We start from the raw sequence: 23434 nt of genomic DNA, 5'->3' as shown, positions 1-23434 counted from the left end.
ATTTTCTCTTATGTTTTCTTCTGAACATTTTTTACTGTAGATTTTACATTTAGGTATGTACCTCATTTCAGTTTACTTTTTGTAAATGATGCAGGGTATGGTTTGAGGTGTGTGCATTCTTTTACATAAGGATGTCCAGTTGTTCCAGCATAATTTGTTGAAAAATATGATCATCTCAATGCATTAACAAAAATTAGCCAAATTCATTACCCATTCCTGTTAAAAACTCTCCATGAACTTGGAGTAGGAGGAAACTTCCTCCACCCCACAGGCAGCTATGAAAACTTACACTTGATACCATACTTAACTATAAAAGACTGAATGCTTTCCCTGTTAAGATGTGGAACAAAGAGAGAATGTTCACTCTCACTATTTTTGTTCTGCATTGTACTGGAGATCCTACATTGTGGAATAAGGCAATACAAAGAAATAAAAGGAATCTACGTTGGAAATGAAGAAGTAAAATTGTGTTTATTTGCAGAAAGCACAATCATGTCAGTAGAAAGTTCCAAGGTATATTATGCAAAGCTACTGAATTAATAAAAATGTTTCACAAGGTTCTAAGGCACAAGGTCAATAACAAAACCAGTTGTATTTCTAAGGACTAACAATGGCATTTGGAAATTGAAATTTAAAAATAATACAATAGCATACAAAATGTGAAATACTTAGGGATACATTTAACAAAACATATACAAGACCTATCTTCTGAAAGCCATAAGACATTGCTGAAGAAACTGAAGATGATCTAAATAAGTGGGGAGAATGTTCGAGGAACAATAAGACTCAACATTAAGATGGCATATCACCCCACACTAATGTATTGATTCATTGCTCAGTCAAAATTGCAGTAGGCTTTTTAAAAAAATAGAAATTGACAAGTCGCTTCTAAAATATATATGGGAGGGACGCCAGGGTGGCTCAGTCAGTTAAACATCCGACTTTGGCTCAGGTCATGATCTCACAGCTCGTGAGTTCAAGCCCTGTATGGGGCTCTGTGCTGACAGCTCAGAGCCTGGAGCCTGCTTTTAATTCAGTGTCTCCCTCTCTCTCTGCCCCTCCCCCACTCACACTCTGCCTCTCTCTCTCTCTCTTTCTCTCAAAATTAAAATAAACATTAAAAAAATTTAACTATATATGGGAACAAAAGTACATAGTATAGCTAAAACATTTTTGAAAAAAGATTGAGGACAATCTATCCTCTAAATTGAGGACAATTTATGTCCTAAGTTTGAGGACATATTCTACCTCCTTTTAATACTTACTACAGAGCTATGATAATTAATACGATGTTGTATTGGTGTAAGAATAGACATAAATCAATGGGACAAAAGAGAGAACATAGAAATAGACTGATTTAATTTTTTTTTTTAACGTTTATTTATTTTTGAGACAGAGAGAGACACAGCATGAACGGGGGAGGGGCAGAGAGAGAGGGAGACACAGAATCGGAAGCAGGCTCCAGGCTCTGAGCCATCAGCCCAGAGCCCGACGCGGGCTCGAACTCGCGGACCCCGAGATCGTGACCTGAGCTGAAGTCGGACGCTTAACCGACTGAGCCACCCAGGCGCCCCATAGACTGATTTAATTTTTGAGAAAGATGCCATGATAATTCAATGGCAAAGATACTTTTCCTAACAAATGGTGCTGGAACAACTGGATATCCATACGCCTCTCCTCTCCAAAAGAATATCAACCCTTCACACCACACACAAAAACTTGAAATAGACAAAAAATGCAAGTAGACGAGCTAAAACTCTCAAAGATCCAGAAGAAAACATAGGGGAAAATCTTGTGATATTGAGTTTGGCAAAGATTTTATTTTTAACTTCCTCTTCCAATGTAAGGTAGAAAAATTGGCTTGGTAAATATTCTTCTAACCCTATAATGAATATAAGAACCTTTGCTTTTACAGGAAGGAAAGAAATTGAGTAAGGGATGCTGCCCAAAGGGAGGAAGACTGAAGTGGAGTTCCGCCCAGGGCCAGGGGAAGCCTGAGAACAGGAAGTACTTATGCAATGAAAAGGAGGCTCTGAAATTTCTAGACATGGGAGAAGGAATTTTGCCTACTTACGGTCTAAAGCTGGGCCTGCCCTAAGGGTTGACACATATTCTTTCAAGGACTTTAAAGGTTTTTTTTGTTTGCTCCCCTTCGCCCCCCACCACCCCCACCCTGCCGCAATACTCAGTATCCTACATAGTCTTTCTTTTCCTACATTAAAACGTCTCATAGTGGGATTTGAAGGTTAGGCTTACCAGGACTCTTACACCAAATCTTAAGAGGTATTCTGGGACAAATTCATGCCAGAGAAGACCCAGATCACCTTGTCCAACCTATAGATTCCTAAATTATTTGATCCAGTCCTAGGCTGACCTCTGTTTATTTGATCCCTGTCAAAATCATTTAAGGCACATTACACATGAAAACAGAAGAACCCAAAATTGGTGGGAGGTAGCTAACATGTATTGAGGAGAGCACAAACCATGATTAGAAGTTTGGAATTTTCAGCCCTGCCTCCATTCTCCTAAGAAGAAAGAAGGGCTGAAAATGGAACTAATGATTGATCATGCTGGGTCTGGGCTGAGATTTTGTTCCATTCAATCTTCACAACAACCCTTAAATCATCTTGCAGTAAAGGAAATATCCACTTAGAGGATGAATATCTTGCCCAAGCTCACACAGGAAAGGGAAGAATGAAATTCAACCCTGAATTGATTAACTTCAGGCTATTCATTTCCATTACTCCATGTTGTCATCCTGGTAGACTAAGTTAAAGCCACTAATCCCAGTCTTTGATGAAATAACAGGAGGAGAAGGAGGAGGAGGAGGAGGAGGAGGACGACGACGACGACGACGACAAGAAGGAAGGGAAGAGCCAGGGCTGTTGCAGATGGGAAGCAGGGATAGCCCATACTAAATGAAGTTCTTTGCTAAGGAAAAAGACCCATCTAGATTCACAGTTCCTACAGACTAGGGTATGGGGGAGAGGAAAGGGGTAAATTAAAAGAGCAGGTTTGCAAGGCAATGGCCTAATTAGTAGGACATATTGACTGGTATTGTTATGAATGTGCTTTCAGATATGCTTCTAAAAATTCAAACAAAGGCGGAAGATTTGAAAAACATGGACATTTTTATAGCAAAAGTAAGGAATGGCCTGCAATGTGAAGATTCTAGATCACACACAAACATAGAATCTCTGCTTCACAGACCTTCTGAAACACTGTCAACTTCAGACCTACTTAAACATTCTAAACCTCCCACAGGATTTGGAGCTCAGTTTCTACTCACTACCAAATTATTTGGAAACCATTAAGGGAACTGTGGGGGCCTCTCAGGCATCTTTGAATTTCTGAAGCCTGACTGGACTTGCAGAATGACTATAAATTATTGCAGATATAAGACCAGTGTTTCTTGCCACACTTTGTGGAGGTGAAAGCTTTCCTTTGGTTTGTAACTATAGCAACAAGTTCTATAGCTCATTGTTTTGCACATATCAGTCTTACCACCTCATGGACTGCCTAGTAATCACTGCTCTACAAGAACTAAGTTTTCTTTAATTGACTTACCTTATATTGGCCTGCTGTTTGCTAAAGGGGTTTTAGCTTAAACCTTTACAGGGACAGAAGTCAAATTGCATTAGCCAGTCTGATCCTTGATCCTGTTTTACATTACTGGAGGCCAGGAGGAAAGGGCTTTACCAAGGCCATGGCAAGAGGCCTATATGGTATAATAGAAAAGGGTAAGGGATTTGGAGCCAGCGGACATGAGTTTGAATAAATACTGCCATTTATGGCTGTGTGATCTTGGGCATATCACTTATATTCTGTGACCTTCAGTTTCCTCTTCTATAAAATGGAGATAATAATAGTTATGAACATGGTTGTCATAAGAATAAAGTGAAATAATATGAAGGAAAGCTTTGCTTAAACTGTCAAGGGCTATATAAATGCTGTTATTAGTAAGTGCACAGGTGAGTGACCACCCAGCAGCAGTGCCCGCATGTTGGTGAGGGCAACCAGGAGCATATGATAGAGACAAGAATCATGTCTGTTTCTATGACAGTCTCCACGTGGATGGTGCTTCCCATCCTGACTCACTCAGAAATGAGTACTATGGAGCTCATCTTGACTGTGTGGGTTTCTGAGAAAAAGAAGAGAAAATGTAAGAAGTTTTAAAAAGAGGGTGAATAACTTTCCTTGGGTCTGTGTTTGGTGTTGGAAGGTTCAAAGGAAGGCAAAAGGACTAAGTGAAATGAGTTGGGAGAAGGCCTAGCGCTCTCAGCTTCCTTAACCTATAACAGAGTCTTTGGTTCTCTATGCTCATGGGCAGTGAACAGGTTCCTCACTGGTTACACATGCATATAATTTAAGATTTAACTATCTAATACTGTGAACATGTACTTTAAAGCCTCAATAGGGGCTCCTGAGTGGCTCAGTCAGTTGAGCGTTCCATTTTGGCTCGGGTCATGATTTCGCTGTTGTGAGTTTGAGCCCCGCATTGGGCTCTCTGCTGACAGTTCAGAGCCTGGAGCCTGCTTCAGATTCTGTGTCTCCCTCTCTCTCCACCCCTCCCCCTGCTCACATTCTTTTTCTTTTTCTCTCTCTCTCTCTCAAAAATAAATAAACATTAAAAAATCTTAAAGCCTCAATATGCTCTTGGAGCTTCCTCTCAAGAGTTTTCTTTTATGTGTATGTATGTTTTTAACCTACTTTGTTGCTTTGACACTTCAGTTATGAGGTAGATTTTATCTGTACATACTGATCTGCAGTGGTTTTATTTTTTTCTGTGCCAGATTGGGGTTTTTTGCAAAGTTTTTTTTTTCTTTTCCTTTTTTTCAGGAACAGAAAGAAGTTGTGGTTTGATTTGTTGGGCCTTTGAATGACAAAGCTTTTCTACCCCCCTTTTTAAAAACATGATCTGAAATCTGTCTATCTTTAAAAAAATGTTTCAAGTCGCATCTTGTCTTTCTCTAATAATGTGCATTGTATAATTGTACATGAATAAAAGAGCTAGACGTGAATATGTGCAATAATTTTATCTGTTGCATTTAGGACTCCCAAGCTGGTGGTGTCCTGTGGTGATGTTGTTGTTGGATTAAATGGATCTGAGTGAACTGGAGGACACATATGGGACCGGCTGCCCTATGTTCTGAGCCTGTCATATGTGGACCAGTGGCCTTTCACAAAGGGCCTTCAGTGTTGACTTTTAGCCTTATCCCTAAAAGGGAATATGCATACAATCACAGAGAAACACTGATACAGCTTTAAATATACCACAATTTTTGTAACCCCATTTTACCATGTCTATGTTTTTAAATAAGTATAGTAAACTGAAACAAGCAAACAAAATAGGCATCCCAGACATCTCCCTTCCTCCAACAGGTATGGCTCTAAGTCACTGCAGAAACTGTCCTGTAACTCACCTCTAGCAATGCCCTGCTTGGGAAAGGAGCATGTGATCCTGTTTCCAGGGTGGACAGAAGAACTAAATTATGAAAAAGAATGCTCAGGTTCAGTGTAGGACCATATCGTTTTGGACTTTGCATTATATCCTGCTATTCTAAAATGAGCAAATCTTGTGCTGGTTCAGTGGTAAATAATATCAAACGCCAGTGTGGTTTCCTGCTGTATCTTTCTAGAAGTAAGCATTGCCCTTTTACCTTCAAAAACACACATCCTTGGTGTATCCTACCCCATTCCCTTGTGCATGTAATGTTTTTTGGCATGTGCTGCTTGTAACTGTCAAGAAAACTTTCCTTAACAGTTCAAAATCAAAACACAAAATGATGATCACTTCTTTAGCTTTAGAGAAGAGGAAGCAGTGCTGTGTCTTACAAAACAAGGCATATCCTGCAATATTCATTACTTAATTACTCTTTGTGAAGCTTCCTATTTTGGCTTTATCTTTTAACCCTGAGCCAAAGTGTGAATTATACAGGAGCTCAGGGTTCACTAGTCTTTTGCTTTTCTGTGTCGAAGATCGGTACCTGTCTTCTCCCTTCTAGAAAGACCCACAAAACCACGTCCTCTCCTCCTCTTCAGACTCCTACGGCATAGCATGGTATTGCCTCGGCTTGGGTTCTCAGCATCTAACCTTCCAATCAGGCTTCCTCCCTGCACCATTTTGCCATTTTTCAGGAAATGGCGCCTGCTGGAAATGTGCAGCACATGGTTACCTTGCTTCTGCAGTGCATGCTTGCATAGCACCTGTTTCAGTTATATTTATTTTTACATTTATCTCTGTGATTCTCTGATTATTTTCTATCTTGCTCACCAGTCGCTGAGTGCCCCTGAGGCTAGACACCTGGTCTGGTTAAAGCTCACCAATGAATCTATCCCCTGCCCATAGCAAAGGGAGCTAACTCATAGCCACTAAATTGTCTCCTTGCCTTCAAATTCACACCCTTTTTAAAACATTCCTCTTATTGTAGGGGCGCCTGGGTGGCTCAGTCAGTTAAGCTTCCGACTTCGGCTCAGGTCATGATCTCACCATTCGTGAGTTTGAGCCGCACCTCGGGCTCTGTGCTGACAGCTTGCAGCCTGAAGCCTGCTTCAAACTCTGTGTCTCCCTCTCTCTCTCCCCCTCTCCCACTTGCACTCTGTCTCCCTCTCTCTCAAAAATAAATAAACATTAAAAAATTAAAAAAAAAACATTCCTCTTATTGTCACCAACATCTTTACAAACTCAGATAACTCCTCGATGCAGAAAAAAAATGTAATGGTTTTCCAACAACTATAGATTAAAATCTAAATTTCAGGCTTCAAGTTGCCTTTAAAGCCATATCTACCTTCCTACCAACATTGCTTTTTCTTTAGGCTTATTTTACCTTCCCTTGTATGATACAGAGCTAGCTACTCCCTTCTCTCTGTATTGTAAATTACTTGCCTTTTTGTAAATTCTTGATCTTCATAAAACAACTCAGTAAATATTTGCTTAATTGACTTATGTATTAGGGAGATATACGTCTCTAGAATTACTATACTGGATAGCTACGTTCCTCATACACCAGGAATTTAAGATGTTTTATAAATGTTCTCTTGGTTATATCTTGTAGACTGAGAATGTATTTTATTCTATTGTTTTATTTATGGCTGTCAATCATATTGCCAACAGCATGGTAATATTAATGTAATGGGCTTTGCAATCCTACATTAATGAATCCTTGAATATTTGTTTTCTCCGTTAAACTTTGCTATCTACTTAAGCCCTTTCCAACCTGTTATTTAATTAGATTAATTAGTGTTTTAGGTTTAAATTCACATAAGACTTTTGTATTCGTCTCTGTTGTGTTTTCTTACTTCCCTACTCACTCTCCCTTTTCTTTTCTAAAGGTCAAAGTTTGTCTGATAATGTGTATCAGAACTCTGTTATAGTGTCTTTTAGTTGCTTCCCTCTGTTTAATGTTTTACCTGCTTTAAAATATTTGGAATGTTTTCAAGATAATAGAGACTGAAAACTTCAGGAGACTGAGAAATCTGTACAAATTCAGCATAGTGCCCTTCTTTTGTTGCCTAGGTAAGCTTTACCATATTTAAAGTGCAGTGGCTTTGAGAAGATCGCCTGAAATTAAGTTCAAATATATAATGTTTATTTTTGACAGAGAGAAAAAGAGTGCACGAGCTGGGGAGGGGCAGAAAGAGAGGGAGATAAAGGGTCTGAAGTGGGCTCTGTGCTGAAAGTGGAGAACCCAAGGTGGGGCTTGACCTCATGAACCATGAGATCATGACCTGAGCTGAAGTAGACACTTAATTGACTGAGCCACCCAGGCACCCCTGAAATTAAGTTGTTTTTTTTTTTTAACTTTTTTAATGTTCATTTTTGAGAGATAGAGATAGAGACAGAGTGCAAGGGTGGGAGGGGCAGAGAGAGACAGAGACACAGAATCTGAAGCAGGCCCCAGGCTCTGAGCTGTCAGCACAGAGCCCACTGTGGGGCTGGAACTCAGAATGGCAAGATCATGACCTATACTGAAGTCAGACACTTAACTGACTAGCCGGATGCTTAACTGACTGAACCACCCAGGCAACCCTGAAATTAAGTTTTGAAAGTCAATGCCATCTTGATTATGAAAATTCCAAGAGCTTTTAAATATATATTTTAAACAAATATATGTACTACGCTGTGCAAAAAAAAACTATGATAGCAGAAAACTGGAAACATCCCCTGTTTTTATAATGTGGGAATGATTTGAATAGCTATGGCACATCTTTGCAAAGTGTGCTGGGCAGCTCTGCAGTGGCCTGAGGGCTGTCTCTGCATGTTGTTATGGAGTACTTTGGCTATATTATTAAGTCTAAGGGTCTAGGTTTTGCTTCAAAATAATATGGAGAGTGGAGGGGTAAGTGGAAGGGTTTGGATAAAACAAAAATTGCTCAGGATTCGATATGTTATTGAAGCTGATTGATGGGCACTTGAGGATTCATTATACTGTTTTTGGTTTGAATATTGTTACTTTCATTTTTATTTGAAATAAAGCTAAAATTCACAGGTATGGTCTAATGCTCTGAAGGAGATACTTTTCTGGGATAGTCATTAACATTTTTCATCGTGAAATGATTGAACGTACATATTTTTGCTTATAAACATAAACACATCTAGATTATATAAACAAACCTTTTCAGCTCCTTGAAGATTTAAACAATAAACTATAATTAACTGCTGAAATCAAAGCATTGTGATGCCTCAATTACAACAGGTTCTTTTAAAACACTGCACTGAAAAAAAGTATGTGTGTATTAAAGGGCCCTGAACTTGGTTTAATGCTCTAGTGTCACCACCTTAATATCCTTAATTTTATTCTTGAGCTTCTGTTTTGTAAGCGAAGCCTGATGGGACAGTTGAGCACACAAGTAACAGCAGAGATAGTCAAGGTGGTGGGGAATCGGCCCAAGCTGTGGCCATAGCAGGCAGTTCAGGTATTGAGCAATTAGCCTATTGCGCAGGTGCAAAGGTGTGTGCCTCAGGCAGTGTGGATCACCACAGTGTGTTGGCATTTATTTCCCCAAAACTAATTTGAATTAACTTTTTGTTATATTTTAAGAGTGGAAGTTACAGGTATTTACCCGATCAATGAATAGTGATTGAGTGCCAACTCAAATAAAATTAAGTCTCTGCTCTCATGGAACTTACATTCTATTCATATCATTTTTCTCCAAGTAATGCAACAATAGCCTGCTTTTAAAAATTGGAATTATTGGGACACCTGGGTGTCTCAGTTGGTTAAGTGTCCGACTTCGGCTCAGGTCACGATCTCACAGTTGGTGGGTTCGAGCCCCGCGTCGGGCTCTGTACTGACAGCTCAGAGACTGGAGCCTGTTTCGGATTCTGGGTCTCCCTCTCTCTCTGCCCCTCCCCTGTTCACACTCTGTCTCTGTCTCAAAAATAAATAAACATTAAAAAAAATTAGAATTATTGATCTGAGATGCACCTGGGTAGCCAGAGCCTGGAGCCTGTTTCGGATTCTCTGTCTCCCTCTCTCTATGCCCCTCTCCTGCTCACACTCCGTCTTTTTCTCTCTCTCAAAATAAACACTTTTTTAATTAAAAAAAAAAGAATTCTTGATTTGAATGTAGCAATGGAGTGTATCTTTACAACAAAATAGTCTTTATAATAATTTATCCATAGCCAACTTTCCTGACCTATAATTTCATTGGAGGCTAGCTTACTCCAGTTGACTTTTGCTTGCTTTTATTATTTTCCACCCATTTTACTTTATAAGCGATGACATCCTGAAATAGCTGAAAATGGAATGATTTATTTTAGAATTGTGAAAAATGGAAGACAGTACCACAGACACAGAACCAGAAGAGGAAGAGGAAAAAGATGAAAAGCATCAAGAGGACCCCGTTTATGCCATAGCACCCACAATTAACATCCAAGATGAACGGTTTGTTGATTTATCTACAACTCCAGCTTTCATTTGTCTGCATGAGGTATGTTTCTCTTTACGTATTACTATACTAAGACCTGAATCATTATCTACTTAAAATTCAGGTGAAGCTAATATTATTATCAAAATGGTTTGTTACATGTAACCTGTAGGCAATATGTATCGTTTGAAGCACTTGAAAATAAAATAATCCCCACCCTCTCTTCCAAAGTCTTATCCTACAATCCTGGATGAACACAGTGGTGTAGGTTCTGACATTTTTATAGCATAATAAATATTTGCATATATGTGCTCAGTTAAGTACATTCCATAGGTTTGTAAATGAAATAAAAGGGGAAATTCCTTTCATTATTGAATACACATTTACTTCCATAAAATGAAGATAAAAGATCTTGACATCCAATGATAGAAAAATACGCATTTACCTAACTAAATGTAGCTAGAGCAGTAGGGCATTAAAATCCACTCTTTCCTATTAGCAGAGAAACAAAAAGGGAAATAGGATTTTTGTCTGATTTTTGTCTGATTTTCTAATAAAAAAAAACCAAGATGAACATTTAGGAAATGTCTATATACAAGGAGAAGGTTTTTTTTTTTTAAATAGTAACTGACTATATATGCAACTGTTACCTTGTCATGCTTGAGAACTCTACTTTAGAAAGTATTTTACAGAACATCTGAATTCTGGACATTAACGTTATGTGGATATAACTGAATAAAACATCTAAGTAAGTTGATAGTCATAATAGAAATAAGCTTAGAAAGTCTTAGAACAAAATCAGAATTTATTCAAAACCAAGAAGCAAAACCAAATCCCACCCAAATATTTTGTAGGTGTAAATATTTCAAACAATAGCTGCCACCACTGTTGAGATTTTATTTTATATATACAAATGTCCCATCAGGAACACACAATGTCAACTTGTCCCATTATTGGTGGTATTAATTTGATCACTTGGTTAAGGTGGTGACTTCCATCAGTTTTCTCCTCAGTAAAGGTGTTGTTTTTCTGTTTGAAATTAGTAAGTACCTATGGGGAGATACTCTGAGTCTATTTAAGTATCCTACTCCTCCTAAAATCTTCACCTACTAGTTATATATTTCTTGATGATACTTGCCCAAATCAGTTATTATTATGATAGTTGCCAAATGATGATTGTCTACTTCCATTATTCCTTCTACATTTATTAGTTGGCTTCCAACTGTAAGGAAGAACCTTCTCTTCTTTCTATCTACCTTTTCCCCATCTATCTCTATCTCTCTATCCATCTATCTATCTTTCTAGACCTATGAGTTCTTTTTCTTTTCAGTGGGTTATAATCCATTACTATCATTATTCATTTTGACATTTCAATTGTCCTGGATTTGGCCAGTATACACCTCTTCAGGAAGGCTCACTTGTCCTTTTGACATGACCCTATGATTCTTTGTGTAGTTCTTTACTTTCTGTTATAAGAATATGTTCCAGGCTCATCTTGCATTTTCTTTGCTCTAACCCTGGAATCAGCCATTTCTCAAAGATCCCTGATTCCTTTTAATGGAGAAAGATATATTTGCAAACTAAGATCTCAATGCTGGGTATTACCATTGCTACTGGTCTGTCACTGCTTCTAAGTCCTCTCAGCAGACAGAGCTAGGCAATGGATGCATGAATATATTTATCTACAAACATATCTATTTCTATATCTATATTTACATATTTAAAACCATGAATCCACATCTCTAGTCTCAATATTTTTAAGTGACCAGGGTTCTCTGTTTCTGCTAAAATCCATCATATGTCCAACTTTTTGCAATAGAATTTGTACTTTTATACCACTACCCTTAATAATTCTATCAAATAAAACATAAGGCTAAACTAGAGTTTATTTCTACCAAAAGTTATGCTAATAATAAAAATTATGATCAAGTTTTTTAAGGCACAGATAAATAATCATGAAAGATTTCTTTTGTTCAGTCAAAGGAGAACTCAGGACAACCTCTCCTGCATGTTAGTCTGCAATATAACAATTAAATATCTCAATCTCTCAGCATACATGTATGCATAAATTATAGTTCTTAAACATTGGATATGACCAGCCCCTGATAAAGTGAATACCTTACATTATAATGTCAAAGAACTGTCTTACCTACCCTTTTGAGTGGTGAAAAATTATATCAATAATTAAATCAGTAATTTCATTGCATGACAACTGTTCCTCAAGCCAGCACAACCTTGCAGAATGGTTATTGGTTTCAAACAACTTTATTTCCATAAGAAGCACCACTAAAGCTGTTCCTCTTGGCATCTATAGCTTTATTTGCTAATCATTTCAACACTCCTCTAAGATTTATGAGTCTCAACAAAATTTTTAACCTACTTTATATAAGCTTCCCTCCTTCGGTTATCTAAACAGAAGCCTTCTCTGCAGAATAGCAAGAGTTCAGATTGCAACTGAAAGAAAGCAGGCAGAAATTCACTTCCAAAGGTCCAGATGCTTGGCATCACATTGAAAGAACCAGAAGCTGCTTACAGTATTTATTGTTATTAATGCTAGTCACACAACTGGCCCACACTACTGAAATACACAGGGGTCACCATCTTGGTTAACATTGCCTGCAGAATACATTCAGGATGGTTTTCATGGCACTGAGTGATGTGGGCCCAAACTACTTGTGCAATCTAATAACTCACTTAGACTCTCATGATCTTCTTTTTATGCTGCACTCTTTCATAGGGACTCTCCCACATTCAGATGCCTAGGAAACGGGCACATATGCACAAAGCATGATGTAAGGTTACGGCTGTCCAGAAATATGCCTAGTCACATTATCTCTTGAAAGATTGTGCCATTCAAACAAAAAGAAATCAAATCAAATACTTGCATAGGCTGTACTTTGCAACCCCTGTGTCTGTTCCTACCTTTTAGGACCTTCTAGCTTAATGCCCATGTCCCTCTTGGAGAAACTTTGCCAGCATCTTCTACAAACTCTCAACTATTACAGCATTTGTAGGCTACACCTGTCATGTGTTACTAGGTCTTTAACATATTTATTGAATATCTTCTCATCATGTAATATTTTGCATGGAAAATTTAGAATTCTCCACTGACATTGTGATTATATTAATCAATAAGACCTAACAGGGCAGGGACTACACTGTGTAAATTCAGATTTTTGGGATGAAGATTCCAAGTGGCGCTTGGGAATTAAGCCACATGATTTCTGTCAGTAGACTGTGCAGGTTAATGCTAGACATCTGCTTCCCAACTCTGCCATCGCTGCCTATGTATGAGGCCTGACACGCCACAGACTTTCCTTGTCTCATTGAAAATTTGATGCTGCTCTATTTTACTTTTATTTTAAATATTTTTGTTATCCAAAACTATTTTTGTTATCATATACCATACATACATTTGTGATGCTCACAAATATTCAGTGTACAGCTTGGTTGAATGTTTACATAGTCCTATAACCAATGTGTTCAGAACCAAATTCATCATTCTTCGCCCAATCCTAATTCTCCTCCTGTATTCTCTTTGTCAGTTTGAGAGTTAAATACCTCTCTCAATATCTCTTGGATTTATCTGTTCTTCATTCTTGCCATATTCCCACTCAGATCAAGGTCCATGTTTCCTGCAACCGGGGGGCAGGGGGTGTCCCTTGAGCCTCTTGCCAGTCACCCTAGACGCCATAGGCATTCACAGGCATAGGGCATATCAAAGGTTACTATTCTGTAGAAGCTTAATTTGGGGGGGGGGGAGCTGAAATATTAAATATCAACAAAAAGCAACATATCATTGTGAAACTGGAAGGTGCAATTAGAGTTACTAGAATTGAATGGAAGGAATAATCATTGTGGGAATGAGATGATCTGGAAAAAGCTTTTTGGAGGAGTAGGACATGAGAGGGGACATTTCTGCCATATCCATGGTGTTCACTATGAACCCACTGTTCTGTCCTTAGGCTTTGCCCACACCCATACGTGCACATACTGGGAATATCTTTCCCAGATGACCCCAAGGCACCTTGAGCTAAACATGCTCAGAACTAAACTCATTATTCTTCTCCCAAACCTAGTTTTCTTCCTGTATTCTATCAATTGGTTCTCTTAAACATCTATTAAATTTGTCTCTGTTCCATTCCTGCCATATCACCAATTAGAATGGCATTTCAGTGACCATGATAAGATGTAAGGAGACACTGAATCAAGGCAGGGGCAGTGGGGAAAAGGACAGAATATATATAGGAGAGATATTAAGGAAGTAGAAAATGCTGGACTTAGTGTCTAAATAGATGGGGGAAGTGGAGTGAGAAAGAAGAAAAAGTCTGAACTGATGCTTGGATTTCCGATTTAGGAAAGTGGCTGGAATATGACATTCTAAGTGACAGAGAATTCAGAAGAAACAGGCCTGAAAGGAATGTCCAATATGTGGGTCATGAACTTCCCAGGGAAGTCCTTGGGCTGGATATCTAGACATAACAGGTTCTCAATAGCATTCAGATTGCCTTCTGAAAAAATTGCACATTACTTTTTATGTATATTTAACGGCACCTTTTACCATGGCCATCATTTAATTCCCTAGTCACATGTTCAAAAGATACTTTCTCATTTGTTATACATTTTGTTCTCCTAAGACTCGTAACAGATTAAATAAGCCTAGGAATTTTTAATAAAAAAGTTTCAAGTAGTTACTGAAAACATTGGTGATTTTCTGATGCTACCAAAGCTTCCTTCATTTTCTAGGCTTGATCCCCTATCGGTACTGAGGAGTTTCCTGAGATAATCTGTAATGAAATTGAAAATTTTTTCATGAATGAAAATGATCCCTGTTTCTTTCATACATGAATTAATCAAGTAACTGCTTACAAAGATGAAAACATAAGATCCCCACACTCAAGGAACTTAGTCAACATAGTTTTAAGTGTGTAATTTAATTCTCATAGGGATTCTATAAGGAATAGGAATTTTAATATATTATTTTTATCTTAAAGTTCTAAAAACGTTGACACTTGCTGGGTTGCACAACCAGACAGATGCAGAACCACAGAAGGAACGCTATCTCCTGTGTCCTACCTTAGCGCACATCTCATCTGATGACATTCTTCACTTGACATTCATACATTTAAACACTACTCTTTTAGGATTTTACAAATTGACTTTTCAAGTAAACTGTATATTAAAAGAAAAAATAAAGATAAATATTTAATGTTCTATTTAAATATTTCTCCTTAGCTTCCTTCTCCTTTTCTTAGTTATCACACTTTATTAATAGCTGTACACAGAGGATATGCATTAAAAAAAAAACTACTAAATTTCTTTTTTAAATCTTTCTACAAGTCTTGCTATTGTTGGCCCCTGTTCACTTTTCCTTTAGATATCCAGGCAGCCTTGCAAGAATAATTTTTCAAGATCTTTTTTTGGCTGTCAAGAAACTTTAAACAGACTGATAATTTATTAAATAATACAGATAGGTTCATGTTTCCCATAAAGTTTTTGGTTTTTGTTTTAGTCTGACAGTCAGGTGGAAATTTTAAAATCTTTCCAGTATGGAAAAAGACTTTGGGAGGTGCCTGGAATGCACTTAAACATTTGGGATATTGACATGGCCGATACCTATTTACAAAGATTAAAGGTTTATATGAGGATCATAAGAATACAAGCCATATTCCACTTTGCAAAGTAGAGTAACACCCTTAAATTCAATCAGCAAAATCATACACTGCAGGAGTCCAGGGACACAGAAAAGAAAGTTCCATGTTAGGGGATCCTTATACTTGACACTTTTATTAATTTTTTTATTAAAAATTTTTAATGTGTATTTTACTTTTGAGAGAGAGAGACAGAGTGTGAGCGGGTGAGGGGCAGAGAGAGAGGGAGACACAGAATCAGAAGCAGACTCCAGACTCTAAGCTGTCAGCACAGAGACCGACGCAGGGCTCGAACCCACCAACTGCAAAATCATGACCTGAGCTGAAGTCGGACGTTTAACCAACCAAGCCACCCAGGTGCCCCATCCTTGGCACTTTTAAAAATGAAAAACATGAAGATTGATTCTGGCCAGGAATCTGAGGTATTGTTGGAAAACTCTGCCATCTGAACAGGCTGTGATCAGTAGCAAGTGAGAGTCAGAAAAGAGTTGAAAATCGGGGACAAAAAAAAATTGGTAGCTCCTCTGCCTCCTTTTACTTTTCCTTTACTCATTTTCCTTTACTCATTCTAAAAATCTTTACTGAGCATGGAGCACAGGCTAGACTTAGGGCTGGGAACCAGAGGAAAATGCCACAGCGGCCTTGCCCCAAGCAGCTCATCTGACCCTTCATCTGTGTGGTTAATTGTCCTTAATTTCCCTTTCTCTTTTTTGATTCTTTTACAGACATGAGGACCTAGCTTGTGTATGTGTGCCTGCTTGTGTTTATTTTTCATTATATGTTTAATAAAATTTGAATTACCTCTGTAGTTTTCTTTGATTCTTTAGCTAAACTGTTGTAGCAAAGCGATTAAATATTAGAAATAATAATCTATATTCAGATGCTTGTTTTTTTAGTTGTCACTGCAAATGGATGTTGCTTTCTATTTTTTTAATATATTTATGTATTTTTGAGAGAGAGAGAGAGAGAGAGAGAGAGAGAGAGCGCACAAGCAAGGGAGGGACAGGGAGAGAGGGAGACACAGAATCTGAAGCAGGCTCCAGGCTCTGAGCTGTCAGCACAGAGCCCGATGCGGGGCTCGAACTCATGAACCGTGAGGTCATGACCTGAACCAAAGTCAGACACTTAACTGACTGAGCCACCCAGGTGCCCCAGATGTTGCTTTTTAAAATAAGGATTAGGAAGAAATACTTAATGGTATAGTTTTCTCCTTTGAGAAAGTTCTTGGGAGATAAAGTAAGTTGGCTTTTGAAAGCTTGTCGCTCTCAGTAGAGAATGTGCATCTTGTGAAACAGTACCTTCAGAAACCCAAGAACTATTTGAATATACATTTGACTTTGAACAACATGGGGATCAGGGGTGCCAATCCTCCTGCACAGTTGAAAATCTACATATAGCTTGGCTCCCCCAAAATTTAACTACTAATAGCCTACTGCTGGCCTTACTAATGACATAGTTGATGAACACATATTTTGCATTATATGTATTATACACTGTATTCTTACAATAAAGTAAATTAGAGAAAAAGAATGTTATTACGAAAATCATAAGGAAGAGAAAATACATTATAAGCACCTTACTGTGTTATTGAAAAACTCCATGTGTAAGTGGACCCACGCAGTTCAAACTGATAATTACAGCATGTGACAGGATTTCTTTCCATTTTAAGACTCAATAATATTCCATTGTATGTATATACCACATTTTGTGTATCCATTCATCTGTCTATGGACACTTGGGTGATTTCCACCTCTTGGCTATTGTGAATAATGTTGCTATCAACAGGTGTACAAATATCTCTTCAAGATCCTTGCTTTCAATTCTTTTGAAGATATACCTATAAGTAGGATTGCCAGATCACGAATCCTGTGTTTTCTGATCTTGTTATCATTGCTCAAGTGCTCTCCATAGAGGCTGTAATAATTTATATTTCCAGAAACAATAAATGAATGTGTCTTTACTCACACCAGCACTGTGTGCTATCTAACTTTTTGATCTTTGTCACTCTGGGGCTGTCCCTAGTTATTTGGTACTTGGCATGGGGCAGGGGTAGGAGTGTGGGGGTGTAGTGATAAGGGAAAGTGTATAGTGGCCTGAATGTGAGAACCTAATAAGGAGGCGGTTGAGAGTGTGGACTCTGGATTGGCTGGTTTGCATTTGAAAGTATACCTCTGGAAGGAGGATTCCTCTCAAAGTGGGGGAGGGGGACAATAAGGGAGGCAGGAGGCCAAGGCAAGGTGACTCAGGCGTATTATCAGGTTGTCTAGAACAAGGTGTATCCGGCCAGCATAGTCACATAGTACAAATGTCAAAGCGGCAACTCTACAGAAGCTAGAAGCATGGATACTACAAAGACCCATTTGTACTTCTTTTTTTGTGAATTCTATTCACATTTTCTTTCCATTTTTCTATTCTGTAGTTTTTTTTTCTTATAGATTCATAGAAACTCTTTATACATTTAGAAAACAGGACTTTGTGTGTAATATGCATTGCAAAAGGCTTTCAGTTTGTTGGGTTTCTTTTGAGTTAGCTTAAGGTGGTTTTTCTTTATGTGGAAATGTATTTATTTGGGCGGGAATTTATTTCTTAATGTGCTTTTCTTTTACAGCTTCAAATTCCATGTCATACTTTAAGAAGACCTTTGTTACTCTGAGATGATAAGTTTGTTTCCTGTGTTTTCTCCTAGCATGTTGATAGTTTGAGTCATCATATTTTAACCTTTGTTCCATTGGGCATTTATGATGCCGTAAGGGCAAACAGAAAGGAGATGCCAGCAGCACGCTTAGAATCTAATGCCACGTCCAATGCCTTCTGAGGCAAAAGTTCTTTACATATCCCCAGCCCATCCATACCCAGCGGACGCAAACAGGTGCACCAGGGTGCATCAGAGATACGAAACGAGGAGGTATAAGAATTACCTGACATCAAACCTCAGATTAAATGAATAGAGACTAAGGGCGCGTGGGTGGCTCAGTTGGTTAAGTGTCTGCCTTCGGCTCAGGTCATGATCTCATGGTTCCTGAGTTTGAGCCCTGCATCGGGCTAGTTGCTGTCAGTGCAGAGCCTATTTTGGATGCTCTGCCTCCCTCTCTTTCTCTGCCCCTTCCCTGCTGGTTCTCTCTCTCTCTCTCTCTCTCTCTCTCTCTCTCAAAAATAAATAAAAACATTTTTTTAAAAATTAAAAAAAAGAGAGACATTGCCATCTGAAAAGACTATGTCTAAGAATCAACAGGCTCAAAATATCTTAAATCTTAATGGCTTGGAAAAGAAAATCTCTGATCGGTGAGGGTGGGAGAATGGTTCCATAAAAATGGGTCTTTGTTCTACGTGTGCATGTCCTAGCCATGCAACCTTGAGCAATTCAATCTGGTTCTCTGAGTCTCATTTTACACTAATAGTACATTTCTCAGCATATTAGCCTTCAGGGGTACCTCAGTGTCTACCCTGGTGGTAGGCAGTTTTTTAAGCTGCTTCTGTCACTCGTTTCTAGTGGAAACCTTACACAGAAGCACACTATGTAAAGCAGATTTGGATGTATGGATGCAGAGGGGAAGGTCCCCTTCACATCTCCTGTCACCACCGGCATCACTGGGGAAACCCCATGCTCTGTACAGATAGTTTGTGAGCTGAATAAAACTGAGCTCTCTCAGCACAGCCTAAAGGAAACACAGATCTGCCTCCAGAAAGCCTTGGAAAGCACTCTGATTGTACGGAACGCTCCTTGGAGAACAGAGGAAAGAGTTCCACGGCATGTCATGCAGCAAAACCTCCTAAAATTCCTCGTCACAGCACATGCCTCTCCCACACGCCTCTAAGCCCCTCTTTAAAAACTTCCCTAGAAATTGTTTCCCTACACGCAAACTGTTTTTTTTTTTTTCCCTCCCTATCTCCACCCATCCTCTCCTTGATATCTTTGGTCATTTCATTATTTTGTAAAACAGTCTTCAGGGTTCCTTCTAATTTTCCTTCTCACCCCGTATCCCATTATCACCTCACAGACTCAGGCACAGAACTGAGCAATCAGGAGGTGGCAGGGGAGATAGTAGGTACTGTACTTAAATTTGAATTTTTCCTTCCCTTAGATTTTCTTGCCTAAGATGAAGTGTCACCTCCTTGACCATACAGGAAAATTCCTTTACAGTCTCCACCATTCCTTTCTTCTTTTTGTTACTGTCCCTGGTCACAGACTCCATGCTCCAGCCAAGTTAGACACATTATTGTTTTCTAAACTAGCTCCTGATTTTCCAACCTGCTGATTGATGCCTTTACTCATCCCATACCCAGCCCAGAAGTGGTCTCCTTCACATTTCTGGGCTTCATTGTTCTCATCTTTCAAGGAAAGCTCAGGTCCTATCTTTTTCTTCAAGCATCCCTCTTCCTGACAAAGTGTCATCACTTTTGCTGCTGTCAGTTCCCTGGATAGTGCCTGTACCTTATCCCACTTACTATTTTCTTTCCTGTGTTTTAAACTAGTAGCCTTAGGAACATTGAAAGCAGGAAGCCTTTGCTGTTTGTCTTGATATTCCTAGCAAACTCTTAATTAGCTTACCATCTTGCGTGTAGCCAAGTCATCTTCAAAGAATGAATATTCATAGTAACTAGTTAGAGCCTTCTACTAAAAAAACCCCACAAAACACACACACACACACACACACACACACACACACACTACTGAATCACTATTTTACAAAGCAAACTTAAAGAGGAAATGTCTTCCAACTTTCTGAATGCATTGAACCACCTTGAGTCTACCTAAAACTTCAGAGATTTAAATGTCTAAAGTTAGAAATACCATGCCAGGTTAGAATCGTCATGCATCTATATGAATTTTATTTTTGCTGGCTGAGCCCCCAAACAGATATGTAGTGGGGAGGCAATGATTTTCAAATATTTTTTTGAAAACAAACCTGTCCTTTAAGTGAAATTTAAGGTGGACCCCCAAGATATGAAATTAAATCAGAACTATTTACTAGGCGAGCAGTGTTTCATACATCACACACTCTCCTGGCTTCTTCCTACCCTTGCTTTTTTTGGCATTCATGAACTATGTCTGCAGAACCTTAGGGACACAGTTTGAGAAGCTCTACTCTAGTTGTTCAACATGTTAAACACCAACTCCATATTCATCATACAAATGTCAGTCTTCCTGTCCATCTTGCATAGCTACCCATGCTATGAGAGCCTCTGTAGATTTGCAATCATTGACTTGATCAGATAAAGAGAAAATTTTTACTTGAATATAGAACAGAAATAGAAAGTCACCATCACTAACACCATTCATTCGTAAGTGATGTTTATATTTTTAAAGAATTATTTTATGTAACAAATGAAAATAAGAACTTTGGCATTTACATGAGAGATCTTTTGGCTTCCAAAGAACTTACAAAGTGCTTTGTACTTAAGCAGAATGTTTTCATCAGTGAATTCTGCCATGTAACCATGGAAGTAAAATAGTGTTTGGAGAGCATAGAATATTTGTTTGGCCTTTTCTGTCAGAGTTGTTATAAATTCTGACTTCGCTGCAGGAAGAAAATAAATTTTAACTGCTAGGTTAAGTAGGGACATTAACACCCTTGAAAATGTATTAATTTTTAAAATATCTCCTGTCACCAGAATATTATGTAATTGTGTTGTTAAGATACAAAAAAAAATATGCCTCACCTTAAATTGAGATTTAATTGGAATCATTTTCCACTTGAAAAATTCACATAGAAAGTCAGAGCAGGGGTGATACTGAAATTTACTTATGAGTGTACTTTACCATGGAATCACCATAGGTAATTTGTCATGCAATATTAGCCCATTTCATGAGAAATATACCAAGAAAGCCAGGAAAGCTGAAAATGGGTAATGGTCTACAGATGATCAACAAGTTTTAGGGAGCAGAGGTTGGTTTAATTGTTGGGCTTTTTTTTCAGGGAAGACTTTAGTTAAGTGTAAAACATTACCTCCCTATTGCAACATTACTCACAGCAGAGAAAACATTGGACATGCTCCAAGGAAAGTGTCCAGCACAAGACTGGCACTCAGCATGTGACAGCTGCTTATCATTGTTAGAATTCAGAAGGAAGAATCTCTAAACAAAAATTAAAAAAGGTTACTTAATTAACTGGTAAAAATTTGATACTACAGTTACTGAATGGGAAATAAATGTAAGCAAACAGTTTTGTGGACCCGTCTTTGGATAAACTTGTACATGAGCACAAACTATTTGCTTCTTGCAGGAAATGAGAAAGCCAATTTCCAGAGATAGAAACTGAACGAGTTTTCAAATTCTGCATGATTCCCAAATAAGATGAACCTTTGTATAAGGCCTTTTGTAAGAGAGAAACAATTTGTCTTAAATGGCATCATCCTTAATTACTTGAGAAAACTTTGAATGCTATAGATTAGACTCAGATTTTGAGAGTTTATATAATTATTATTTAGAAAAAGTCTCATTCAAAATACTTTGATAAACATATAGCATCATGCTATACACATAGTAGGCAAATAATAAATATTTCTATTAAAATAATAAACATGAATGTAATATCAAGTATTTTAAGAGGCTAAGACAAAAAGGCTACTTATTTTTAAATATGATTTTTTTGGAAGAATTTATATCCTGAGAGGTATAGTGTGGGTTTCCTTCTGAAAATTGCTAATAAAATAATGCAGATCTTTTTGAGATACCTTGTGATGTCTAGGAAGATGCTGATCACAAGTTAGCTAGATCATAGTTTTCGTTTTGGTTTACCCCTGGGACTTTAGGTGAGCAAAAGTGCCGAGGCAGAATTGAATATGGACATGGGAACAGCAGGCTGCTGACCTGACAGCAGTTGTCAAAGAGTAAAAGGAGCAAAGGAGAAGGAGCCAGGCTATGGGCTTGTGGAGGAAAAGAGAGACAGGAAAGAAATATTCCAGTTCAAGGAATAACAGCAGCATGAATCCATAGAATTTGTTACAGGGGATTTAAAGAAAACTATCTGAAGTTCTTTTATGTCAGTCTATTTTATTTTTTTAAGTTTATTTATTTATTTTGAGAGAGCTCAAGCGAGAGCAGGGGAGGGGAAGAGAAAGAGGGAGACAGAAAGAATCCCAAGCAGGCTCTGTACTGTCAGTGCAGAGCCTGATGTGAGGCTCAAACTGATGAACTGTGAGATCATGACCTGAGCTGAAATCAAGAGTCAGATGCTTAACTGAATGAGCCACCCAGGCGTCCCAATGTCAGTCTGTTTTAAATAGCATTGTTCAGGGGTGCCTGGGTGGCTCAGTCATTTAAGCGTCCGACTTCAGCTCAGGTCATGATCTCACGGTTTGTGGGTTCGAGCCCCGTGTCAGGCTCTGTGCTGACTGCTCAGAGCCTGCAGCCTGCTTCAGATTCTGTCTCTGGCTCTCTCTGCCCCTCCCCCACTTGTGCTCTGTCTCTCTGTCTCTAAAATAAACATTAAAAAAATTAAAATAAATAAATAAATAGCATTGTTCAAAATATGGTAGCTATTGGCTCATGGTGATTTTTTTTTTTTTTTGTATTGACTTTTGACTCTATGAGCTGCATATCTAATTTATTTCAGTGGGCAGGTTTCCTTGCATATTATAGCATGTGTTACAAATAGCATACATAAGCCTGCATGTGTATCATACATGTTCATCAGTGTGTGTATGTGTGCAAACACACACAAGGGGAACCTACCCATATACAAAGGACTACACCCATTTCCAGCTTGACCCAACATTAAGTAAAAATTGCCTGTCAGATTCATTTATAGCCATTCTAGTGTTAACACTTTGAAAGCCATTAGAAACAGAAGATTTTGGTTATTGCTAACTGGGATAACTTTTGGAAAATGTTTTTGAAAGAAACAAGCCTTGACATCATTAATGTCTCTAAACTAAAGAGTAAGGATACCTGGGTGGCTCAGTCAGTTAAG

General features: G+C 38.3%; 1 protein-coding gene across 2 annotated transcripts in view; it reads left to right on the top strand.

Annotated features, from left to right (window-relative positions):
- CCDC146 (coiled-coil domain containing 146) overlaps positions 1-23434 on the top strand; it is a 115576-nt gene that overhangs the window by 6727 nt on the left and 85415 nt on the right. The window contains exons 1-2 of one of the 2 annotated variants that reach the window (XM_058725303.1): positions 7422-7516; positions 9764-9933. In XM_058725303.1, coding sequence (XP_058581286.1) covers positions 9775-9933 — 159 coding nt within the window. In that variant the 5' untranslated portion in view covers positions 7422-7516; positions 9764-9774. Of the gene's footprint in view, positions 1-7421; positions 7517-9763; positions 9934-23434 lie in introns of those variants that run through there. The other variant, XM_058725302.1, reaches the window with a different exon arrangement.

This window comes from Neofelis nebulosa, chromosome 4 (genome assembly GCF_028018385.1).
Source record: "Neofelis nebulosa isolate mNeoNeb1 chromosome 4, mNeoNeb1.pri, whole genome shotgun sequence".
Taxonomy (NCBI): domain Eukaryota; kingdom Metazoa; phylum Chordata; class Mammalia; order Carnivora; family Felidae; genus Neofelis; species Neofelis nebulosa.
Note: the sequence above shows the minus strand (reverse complement) of the source record. Positions and strands in the feature narration are given on the sequence as shown.